The sequence below is a fragment of the Macaca thibetana genome, chromosome 14 (genome assembly GCF_024542745.1).
Source record: "Macaca thibetana thibetana isolate TM-01 chromosome 14, ASM2454274v1, whole genome shotgun sequence".
Classification (NCBI taxonomy): domain Eukaryota; kingdom Metazoa; phylum Chordata; class Mammalia; order Primates; family Cercopithecidae; genus Macaca; species Macaca thibetana.
This window is the reverse complement of record NC_065591.1, coordinates 93908379-93920646: the sequence shown is the minus strand read 5'-3', so window position 1 is coordinate 93920646 and position 12268 is coordinate 93908379. Positions and strand designations below refer to the sequence as shown.

The following is a 12268-nucleotide window of genomic DNA, read 5'->3' as shown; positions in this document are numbered from 1 at the left end:
CGGTCCATCTTATCTTTATTGCCCTGCATGTAACATATCTTTTTTCCCTCTGGCTTTAATCTGATTTTTACGTGCCTTTCTGTGGTATGTGTGTGTGCATACACTTATCCTTCTTGGAGTTTGTTGAGCTTCTTGAGTCTGTGGATTTACAATTTTCATCAAATTTCTAGCATTTCCAGTGATGGTTTCTTTAAACATTTCCATTCCCACTTTGTGAAATTTTATTTAAATTTAAATTTTAATTAAATGTGTTGATGGCTTTATATGGACTCACAGATCACTAACAATCTGTTCATTTTTTTTCCAGCCTTTTTCTCCTAAAGCTTCAGCTTGGATAATTTCTATTGCTATGTTTTCAAGTCCACTAATCTTTTGTTCTGCAATTACTGCAAAGTTAAGCCCATCCAGTCAATTTTTCATTTCTGACAGTATGTTTTTCAGATTTAGAAGGTCTGTTTATTTCTTTTTTAAACTGTTTTTCTTATGTACATTTTTACTTTAATTCCTTGAAAATATTTATAAAAATACGTTAAAATTCCTTGTTGGTTAATTCCATCATCTCTGTTATTTCTGTCTGATTATACTGACTACTCTTCTCCTGGTTATGGGTCATATTTTCCTGATTCTTCATATGTCTAGTAAGTTTTGATTGAATGCTGACATTGTGAGCATCATGTTATTGAATATTTAGATTTCATAGTCTTCTTTAAGAAAGTGTTGGCCAGGCATGGTGGTTCACACCTGTAATCCCAGCACTTTGGGAGGCCGAGGCGGTCGGATCATGGGGTCCAGAGATTGAGACCATCCTGGCCAACGTGGTGAAACCCCGTCTCTACTAAAAGTACAAAAATTAGCTGGGCGTGGTGGCAGGCACCTGTAGTCCCAGCTACTCGGGAGGCTGAGGCAGGAGAATTGCTTGAACCCGGGAGGCAGAGGTTGCAGTGAGCTGAGATTGCACCACTGCACTCCAGCCTGGTGACAGAGTGAAACTCCATCTCAAAAAAAAAAAAAAAAAAGAAAAAAAAAAGAAAAGAAAAACAGAAAAAAGTGTTAAGTTTTTTTGTTTAATAGGTAGCTTGGGTTACTAGTGGATCTTTTTAAGGCTTATTCAGGCAATATACCAACATAGAAAGCCTAGGTGATCATAAGGCTTACGTCATTTGTTTCCCCTTTTCAAGATCACATCCTGTACTGCCTCTGGCTCATGTCTAAAAGCAGTTGTTTTATATATTTTATTCATAATCATAGTTGTTTATGGTAGGAAGGCACATCACGATAGCTGCCAGGAATCTTCTGTTTTGCCTTCTTAGCCTTGCCACTGTTGATTGTTGGATGAATCAGGTCAATGTTATGAATTTAATCTTGATATTGGTTTATTAAAAATCTCATAAATGTGTATAATTATTAATGAAAAATAAAGTACATGGATGGACATGTAGGAAAATCAGCTGATATCTGTATTCAGTTGTGGAAAAAATAACAAAGTATATGCCCTTCTAGGGATAGATTACAAACATCATTTCTAGTGAATCCTGCCATATTTCCATTAAGAAACTAATACCTACATCTTTATACTTTTCTGGTTGCTTTTTATAATACAATCTCTAACAATAATACATTACATTGTACTTTCAAAGGTAAGGAAAAAACTAAAAAATTATTTCTATAGTTTCTATGATGAATTTGTGCTGATTCCTCCACACTCTTTCAAGGCCACTCTTAGCTAGTAAGATATTTCTTTAGTGGAGAACATTGCAAAAGTGGAGCAAAATTAGTACAAGGATTAAAATATTAACAACATTTTTATAGTTTCATACTTGCAAATTGCTTAGATGCTGATCTTCTAGGCATTTCTGAGTTTCCTCCAGTTTAAGCTGGAACACATTTTTGCTAGTAGCCAAGGTTGCCCTCATGTTTTCATTCATTTCTTTATCACAATTGATTCTGGATAAGAGTTGTTTCTGATGTTTGTGATCATTTTTTGATAATGCTGAAGGCAAGGCAGAATCTATAGCTCTGTGAACCAGACACAGAAAGCGCTTAGTACATTTAAATAAAGTTAACTTCTTTCTATATGTATATACATGACACATTTGTGTAATATGTGTGTGTTTGTCCAGGTAACCACATATAAGGATATTGGAGAAATACATAGACATGTTAGAATGAGAATTTAAGGCAATCAATAGTAGAATAAAAATAGTTGTGAGACTAAAGTGCCAGTAAAGAACTCCACCTTCATATAGGAATGCCCAGTAATTAACGGCTTTGATTATTATAACCTATCCCTCTATCATCTGGGATAAGGGTAGAAGTAATTCCTGTGTAGAGTTAGTCCTCAGGTCTTTAAGAGCATTCCTATATGGATAATAATATACTGCATTACCCTTCTTTCTGAGTTGATGTCATGGCTGGTAGGTTAGGAAAAAACTGTAACCCTAATAGTGTTGGTTGAAGATTCAAGCAGATAGAAAATATAAACATTGCTTGTCGGGGTCGGCAGGAATTTCCTCCCTATTTAACTAGCTTTGGGAACTTGGATCTTCCTCAATGGAGGCCAAGTACTCACTTATTTTCAGTTATTTCAGGAATATAAATAGGAATATAAGCATGGTTTTTATGCCACAGAAGTGTACCCTTAATATAGAGTCTACCTTTACTATGCTAAGGGGTCATTCAAACATTTTCAGTGCATGACATCATTTTCTATTAGAATTTTGTATCTTCTGCAAAGCTATAGCATGTTACATTTCAGTACATATACAAAGTGAAAGCAAAGAACTAAAGAAGATTTTTGGGGGAGGATAGGATGGGGATGAGACTATCATATAGCTGAATGCTGCTGCACTGGGGCTGGCAGTATGAATCCCAAGAGCATTTATTCCTAATTCAATTAAATTATTAAAGTATTCCCACTTTAATGAGAATAAAAATGTTTTGGAAGGTGACGATGGTCACATGTGATATATACCGATTACCTATCTCCAATATCCATATATATCTTTATTTGGACAGACTGGAGTAGTCAAGGTCAAAGATGACTAGATTCTTAACTATCCCTCTGTGATCACACATTTAATCAGGGAGAGCAAGAAGGTATTTAATACAAGTTCCTGAACATTGAGAGTATGTTTGTGTCTCTTCCTTTTACACTTTCCTACTCTTACATAATCCTTCCCCTTCAGTCGCCCTTCCCAAACAAAATATTGCTATATCTACAAAATATCTAATAAACTCAATTTATTTACCTTTAAAGTTGTCGTCTGTCAACTTTTTCTTCTCTATTCCTTTCTTCTCTACTTCACTTTCTTCTCTTCTCTTCTCTACTTTCTTCCCCCAGTGAGGAGGATTGAAGGGGTGGATAGGAATAAAAGGAGATGGGGAGGTAGAAACAGAAGGAGAGTGAAGAATAGGGGGAAAGGAAGAGGAAATCATAAAGGAAGAAGAAACAGGAGAAATTGGAGAGGGAAAAGCTAAATAAGTTGGAGGCAAACCTGGAGAGGAAGATGAATGCAAAGGAGAGGAAAAAAGAGGGATAGATGAAGGAGGTAAGGATGGAGAAGTAGAAGAGGAAGTCGAAGAAGAGGAAAGAACAGATGAGGAGGAAGAAAACGGTATACAGGCTGAAGAAAAGGATGTCGAAGTAGAAGGAGATGAAGGCAAAGAAGAAGATGAAGAATGACAGGGAGATGCAAGGGAGAGAACTGAGGCTGGTAGATGATCTGCAAAGGCCTTGGGCTGATTTGACAATGCTGTGGCTTGTGGAACAGATCGCTGGACTGACTGAAAAGAATCCAAGCTAGCAGGATGTGCAGGCAACGGAGTGACATAAGAAAGAGTGGCGACTGGTGGATAAGGGGAGTGACTGGATAAACAGGAAGGCTTCAAAACAGGGAGAGGTTCCAAAGGGGTTGGGGAAACAACCAGTCGAGCTGGAAGGGAACGACGAACAAGGGCAGGCATTAGAGTGGCTGCGGTAGAACGCTGTGCTGGAAGGAAATGTTTGGGTCTGAAAGTTTTGTAAAATAACTTGTTCTGTGAGTCAGGGTCAGGAATGACTGGAGACCTTTGGGGTGGATGGGGTAGATGGCCAGGTAGGCAAGAAGGAATTGGTGCTGGTAGATGAGGGAAACTGCTAGAAATGCTGGAAGTAGCCGGGGTTGGAGGACGAGGACGATATTTAATTGGGTAAGACAGTAATGGGACTGGTGCAAAGGTCTTTGGAAGAGTAGAGGGTACAGATGGATGGATAGGCAGTATATGGGGCTGGTGGGTAGGAGAAACAGTTGGGTAGCTAGGAAGAATTTGGAAGTGGTGGGACCGCAATGGGACCCGCGGAGGAGACAGTTGATCAGGTAAGTAGGGGTCAGGTGTGGAGACAGCTGGACAGGCAGGAATGGATCTGCACAGGTGGAAAAGCATTTGGACAGGCAAGTAGAGAGATAGCCTTATTAAGATTTTTTTTTTTTTTTTTTTTTGGTTTATTGGGCTGCCTCTAGGCTTTTGATTCATGGTTTTTTTTTTTTTTTTTTTTTTTGTCCATAGGGTCCATGCATGATCTTCCTTTGATCAATCAGTGTCCTCTCACATGGACTGAAAAATGTACATAGCTTATTCAGGTTCGCCATTTCTTATTTCTGGCTCTTAGAGTATTTTCACTTCTCAGAAGCCTTTTACTCATACAGATACAGGAATATGGGCTGGACAATCTGGTTTAAAGCATGCGTTCAAAGGGCAAATAGAGGTCAATAGATAACTGCTCAGCTCTGGCCAGATTTCTCAGTGTAGCACGTAGTTCAGGATCAACTGCCACAACACAAATACATGGATATTGGAGATAGATATCTAGCAGTATCATTTTATTGAAGTTTAACCATTTAATACAGGAGACAATATATCTCCCTTTTACCTTACACCTTCCAGAATGGTCAAGCACATTAGTTTTATGATAAGGATTTGGTGGTGATAGAAGACTAATTACTTCTTATATTTTTAACTTTACTCCCTTATTAATATTTTTACGCCTCACTATTTGCTGAAGCAGCTTCTATGTTCATGAGAACCTATTCTCTGATTTGTCTTGGGGCCTAAGCGCTAAATGCCCTGCACTTTATCGTACTTTTTTTTTCTCTTTTACATGATCACATCGCCCACATCTTGTTTTTATCTACCACTAACATTTTCCACATTAGAATAATCTTACTGATATACCTCTGCTTCTTTGTAAGCCCCTTATTTCATGGCATTACTTTATTTCTTAACACATTGAGGTTTACGTTCCACTGAAAATGTATTTTTAATATGATAGTAGTTTATCAATGATTTCAGCTTAATCAAATTTTCAATAAATAAAAATATGCCCACTAACCTAACACCTGATTCTTAATATTCCAATATCTCATATTTGTATAGAATTTCATAGTTTACAAAGCACTTTCATATACATTACTTAAGACTTGGGTATCTGTGGAGAGAAGTCTAACTTTTTAATAAGTAAATCATAGTGTTCTCACTATACATTGTATATACTTGTTTTCCAAATACATAGAATTTATGTGATACATATATAAACATGCACACATAGATATCATGAAGTCAAAGTCAAAATAGCATATTAAAATAACACGAAAACTAGGTATTCTAATGCACAATGAAGATCATTTCTCATAAAACAAAGATGATGTGTGTTATTTAATGATCCTAGCATAGACTTGCTGTAATCATATCTACATGTTTGCTACAGGGAAAACAAAGTTGTTCTGACAGTTTAACTCTTCTAAGACTTCAAGCAACTGCACACTGTTGAACAAGAAAAATGCCTATGCTTTTCTTCATTCTACAAGAGTTTTTCAAAACTGAAAATATCTGGCCGGGCACGGTGGCTCAGGCCTGTATTCCCAGCACTTTGGGAGGCCGAGGTGGGTGGATCACCAGGTCAAGAAATCGAGACCCTCCTGGCCAAAATGGTAAAACCCAATCTCTACTAAAAATACAAAACTTAGCTGGGTATGGTACGTGCCTGTAATCCCAGATACTCGGGAGGCTGAGTCAGGAGAATCGCTTGAACCCAGGAGGCAGAGGTTGCAGTGAGCTGAGATCGCACCACTGCACTCCAGCCTGGCGACAGAGTGAGACTAAAATATCCAATTAGCATGAAGTATAACAACGGATAGAAAAAAAAATTCAGAAGGCTCAAAGGGAATTTTAAAAAAGTTAATCATATTCTCTTAATCATCAAGACTCAAAATATCAGTTGCTTTTGATTTTTTTTTTTGCTTTTTTCTATTTCCTCTGTCCTATACCAAACTCATCTATTCTTTTAATAAAGTATCTTTTCTTTCTGCTTCTATTCTGTCTATTCTCCAATTCTGCTTCCTCCTCCTTTTCCTCATCTTCTTGTTCTTTTCTTTTTCCTTCTCCTTCTCCTTTTTCTTTTGAGACAGGATTTTACTCTCTTACCTAGGCTGGAGTGCGGTGGTGTGATTATAGCTCATTGCGACTCCAACTCCTGGGCTCAAGTGATCCTTTTATCTCATCTCCTCGAGTAGCTAGAACTACAGGTGTGTGCCAGCATGCCCAGCTAATTTTTACATTTTATGTGTGTGTAGAGATGCTATATTGTCCAGGTTGATCTTGAACTCCTGGTCTTAATCAATTCTCCTTCCTCAGCCTCCCAAAGCACTGAAATTACAGGTATGGGTCACTATGCCCAGCCTATACTTCAATTCTTATACTTCTAGTTGACCAATATCCTTAAACTCTTATTTCTTTATGTTACTTCTCTGCACTGTGAAAGCACATTATCTTCATTCTTCTTTCTCATACTCTCACTACTCAAAACCTTTTATTATCAGATCCATCCTTTCTTCACTATACAAAATAGCACTGTTATGGTTTAGGCAGTAAGGATCTATCCCTTGGGTTATTCCAATAATTTCTTCTCTGGTCTCCTTGCCTCCAATTTGTCTCTATCTTCTCTATTCTCCAACATTTGCACCATTTATCTTTCTAAAATAATAAAGAGGATGCTATCACTCCCTGCTGAGAAACCTCCATTGGCTCCCCACTGGTTACAGGATAAAGTTCACACTCACTTGCTAGACATACAAACATTTTACATCTGATCACAATCAACATTTCTAGATCATCCCCTGTCCCATCAGCAACACATCCTATAGCCCTGCCACTCTGAATAAGTTCTATTTCCTCAGGGGTCTATGCCTTTCACAACACTGTAGCACTGCACATGCCTAAAACCCAACACATGCTTCTCTGATAAATCTTAACTCATTCTCTAAGACTACCTTCTACCTTCAATGCTGTACTTCTTTATTACTTTGCTAGTATTTCTGTAACAATCCCCATTATGCAGTATTACATGTGTATTATGTTGTAAAGACCAACAAACAGTATTATAATGTAATTGCAAACCCTTGCTAGGCAGAGGACCATATCTCATTCACATGTGTAATCCATGCTAATCAATGTCCAACACAGGATAAGTACTTACTCAAATTCTACTCTACCTTTCTAGACTATAATTCTGTTGCTTATCACTTTAATATTCATATTTAAATATCATAAGATCTCTCTTAAGGGAAAAGCCATATATTGGCCGTACATCTCCTCTGGCTATTGTCCTATCACTCTCTAACTTTCACAGTCAAACTAAACTTGTTATCCTTTTCGCTCTCCATTTCTCTTCAACTCATCGCAATTTATTTTCTGCCCCCACCACTGCACTAAAATTGGTCTGACAAAAATTGTAGGGATGGCGTTGTGCCATGTTTCCCAGTCTGGTCTTGAACTCCTGAGCTCAAGTGATGCTTCCACCTCGGCCTTCCAAACTGCTGGCATTACTGGTGTGAATCACCCTGCCTGACCTACAGTAGATTTTTTTTTGAGACGGAGTCTCGCTCTGCCGCCCAGGCTGGAGTGCAGTGGCTGGATCCCAGCTCACTGTAAGCTCCGCCTCCCGGGTTCATGCCATTCTCCTGCCTCAGCCTCCCAAGTAGCTGGGACTACAGGCACCCGCCATGTCGCCCGGCTAGTTTTTTGTAATTTTTAGTAGAGACGGGGTTTCACTGTGTTAGCCAGGATGGTCTCGATCTCCTGACCTCGTGATCCGCCCGTCTCGGCCTCCCAAAGTGCTGGGATTACAGGCTTGAGCCACTGCGCCCGGCCGCCAGTAACTTTTTTTGTTGTGAAATACAGTGGACACATTGTATGTTGGACATTCTCTCTTTGCCTCTCCAGATTCATTTGCCACATTTCTCTACTTGACTCTGCTCCAAGAGACTGAATCGTCCCTTGCTCTTTGATTTATGGCTGAGTTTGGCCAGTGGAAGGGACTAGAAGGAGAAACGAGGGTGACAGAACAAAGTGGTTTTTGATAATTATTCCTCTGACTTCCTCCCTGCTGGGCTTGGTTTAGCAGTGGCTTACATTCCTCTCCCTAAGACCACAGGACCTGTCCAGCCTCCTTCTTCTACAGTCCAGCTCTTTTCAGTTCAGGTCTGTGTTGGTAATATTGACTTTGTGTCAGTTCTGGGGGTGCTTTACCATCCTTTGTTGGTTTTATAGTTCCTTACTTAACCTCTCAGTCACCTCTTTTAAGTGTGCCTCCTGTTTCCTGCCAGGATCCTGACTGACAGACATTATGTGTCTGATTCTTTAGAAGTTATTTGATCTCTGTAAACTATTTTTTTTCCCATGAACATTTATCCTTCCCTAGTTTTCATAGTACTGACCTCTCCTAGTCCTATATGAGCCATTCTAGCCATTCTGTTTGCAAGCATCTCTTTTTTTTCCACTTGCTTAAATGTTGCTGTTCTTCAGTGCTCATCACACACATACTCTCCATAGTTGACCATATGCATTACCATGGCTTCAAATGCCTTTAGCCTAAGTTTCTCTTGAGCTCTAGGCTATATAATTTCTACATTTATTGAAATATCCCCACCTTTCAATCCATTATCCACAATTGTTCACAATGGATTGGAATAATATGTTTAAAAAGAAAATTTTACCTTATCACTAATTTGTCTAAAATTATTCATTGACTCCTCTTAAACTCTCAAGGTAAAGTTTATATTTCTTGGCATACAGATGCACTTATCTCTCCAATCTTGTATCTGGCAAAGCCATCTGTATTTTGCATTCTATGATGTACACATGCTCTTACTCCTAGAGTATATCATGGCTTCGATTGTCCTTGGCTTTTGCACAGCTCATCTCTCTGTTTAAAATGCCATCCACTCACTTGTTCCAAATAACTACTATTTTCTTCAAAGCTTTGCTGAAGAATTCTCTGTCCCATGAGGTCTTTCCTGAACTCTAATTAGGATCAAGAGGATACATTTACTTGTTCTTAGTCCTAATCAAGGGAACTATTGACCACAAATATTCTAAAAATGGAATAACATTATGCACAGGTAAAATATTAACATAATTTGTCTGAATTGCAGATGTTATTTATATAAATGAATTTTATATATTATTGTAATTACTCATTTGGCACTATTCTATATTTCTGAAGCACGATTTCACTTATCTTTTAGATTATACACTGGGGATTATATTTTACAATAGTATATACTTCTCCATATCCCCTTATAATGCCTGATCTACTTCTTTACATGTAGTAGCGTTAAGAAATGTTTGGAATAAATAAATGGAAGATACAGGATGTCCGAGGGTACCCACTGGTTGATTGGTCTATCCTATTACTTCTAGATGATTCACTTATGCCATCCTGTAGAAGAACCAGGAGACTCTGTAATCTTTTCAAGACATTCAAGATAGATTTTCAGTGAGGAAAAACCCATTTCTACCATAAAGTTACTCTTTTTACCTAAATTTATTACAATTCAACATAATTTTTCTCTTCTCAGTAAAGATATTACAATTTTAATCAAAATATCAATATCAATATTTAAAGTGTTTTGATATGTTCCACAAAAAATTATTTAACATACATAGTATTTTGTAACACCAAAGACTTTAAGACAACAAATTGGAATTCTGACCTATTCTTGGAGCAATTTACATTCTACTCTACCTCAATTTAAACTGTAAAAATAAAATAAACTCTAAAACAGAGGTGAGGAGTAGCTGATGAAAAGGCTGACAAGCACAGCAACTGGGTGGTTATACAATTATTGTAATAATTGTATACAATAATCATAAATTACTTACCTCCAGTTTATTGTTGGTCTATGGGAAAAGGGAAGGTTTACTTCTGATTTTAAGTTGGATTCCTGAATTTGTTTGAGGGCCTCTTCTAATGGAGGAACTGGTTTTCTGAAAACTAAAGAGATAATAAAGACCAAATAGTGCAGAATCACTTTATCTTCAATGATCTCTTTACATATAATTTAATTGGCTAATGATAAAATATTACTTTAAAACTTTTGTAAAAAGAAAATATTTTCAGAATAGTGTAAATACTTTAAATTTTGACATTCAATTCCCAAAAGAGAATGTGTTACCTCAAAGTTTTCATCACCAATTTTAAGAATATTTATCAGGAAAAAAGAGACTCTGAGAAATGTCCAGGCTCTTCATCCTCGCATGCAAACTCCCCTATATTTGATCTTATAGTGGTATAAATTTCTGACACTATTTATAAATATTCCTATGAAGAAAAGGGGAACATACAAAAACACCAACTAACATTTACTGAGCACTTAAGTTACAGACCTTATTTTTAAGCACTTAATGCACATAAACTATTTAACCCTCGCTATGGCCTATGAGGTATATTTGAATTTTACAACTGAGGAAACTAAAGCATACAGAAGCAAAGTAACTTGCTCAAGGTCATACATTTTACGGACACTCATCCATATACTGTCCTGTACAACGTTAAATATAACCCTATGTCCTATATATATCCACTTTCTCAAAGCCTTCCATTGTGCACTTTGGTACTCAACATACTCTATTTTCCCCTACTTCCCTCTAAATACTGTCTTCTCTTTCTTGTTCAAGTTGAAGCATAGCTGTCTTTTAAGGACATTAATTGTCCTACAACCCCCTCAAATGGAGACATTATTTTCCTCCCATCATAGACCATAAATATACTATACTATCTATACATGGTATCTGTAGTGTATCATATACTATAAATAACTCAAGGCCTAGAAATAGGGTGAGTGAATTTCTGGCTTTAGCTCTTTGTGAGTACTTCCAAACTATCTTCCTCTTTTCTCCTTTAAAACACCAATATGTCATCAGACTTTTCAATTATTACAATGTTTGTAATTTATTTAGAATGTTTAAACAAAAACAGTATGTTATTATGTAAGGTTTAGTTCAAACTTGAACTCTAGAGACAATCCATTTCCCTAATCAACTGGTGATTACATGAAGAACGCAAAGCTATAGGATAGTCTGCTGATATTTTGCATCATAAAGGATGCATCTATGAAAGTAATCAATTAATTTAAAAAGTATTTATTGAATGTTTAAAATAAGGTTTTCTGCTAATTTATAGAGGTACTATTCTCCTTCTAGCCTCTCTTCCACCACTTTTTGTTTTTTTTGACGGAGTCTTGCTCTGTCACTCAGGCTGGAATGCAGTGGTGCAACCTCAGCTTACTATGACCTTCGCCTCCTGGGTTTTTAAGCAATTCTCCTGCCTCAGCCTCCCTAGTAGTTGGGATTACAGGCACCCGCCTCGATGCCTGGCTAACTTTTGTATTTTTATTAGAGATGGGGTTTTACCGTTTTGGCCAGGCTGGTCTCGAACTCCCAACCTCAGGTGGTCCACCCGCCTCGGCTTCCCAAAGTGCTGGGATTACAGGTGTGAGCCACTGTGCTCAGCCTCTTTCACCACAATCGAATTAGTAACTGAATCCTATTGATTATGTCTATTTTTTAATTTTTTTGAGATAAGGTCTGACTCTGTTTCCCAGGCTGGAGTGCCGTGGTGTGATCTTGGCTCACTACAACCTCCGCTTCCTGGGCTCAAGTGATCCTCCCACTTCAGCCTCCCGAGTAGCTGGGACTACAGGCATGCACCACCATGCCTGGCTAATTTTTGTATTGTTTGTAGAGATTGAGTTTCATCATGTTGCCCAGGATGGTCTTGAACTCGTGAGCTCTCAAGCCATCCGCCTGCCTCGGCTTCCCAAAGGGCTGGGATTACAGGCATACGCCACCTCAGCTGGCTGTGATTATATCTCTTGAATATAGTATCTCTGGTTGGGCACAGTAGCTCACGCCTGTAATCCCAGTACTTTGGGAAGCCAAGGAGGGCAGATCA

The 12268-nt window shown here is 37.9% G+C and overlaps 1 protein-coding gene across 2 annotated transcripts in view; it reads right to left on the bottom strand.

Moving 5' to 3' along the window:
• The window catches only part of CEP126 (centrosomal protein 126), a 78981-nt gene that overhangs the window by 36844 nt on the left and 29869 nt on the right, over window positions 1–12268 (bottom strand). For both annotated transcript variants that reach the window (XM_050758255.1, XM_050758257.1), the window contains exons 4-5: window positions 10198–10309; window positions 1818–2016 (exon numbers count right to left, since the gene is read on the bottom strand). In XM_050758255.1, the coding sequence (XP_050614212.1) occupies window positions 1818–2016; window positions 10198–10309 (311 nt within the window). The remainder of the gene's footprint in view (window positions 1–1817; window positions 2017–10197; window positions 10310–12268) is intronic.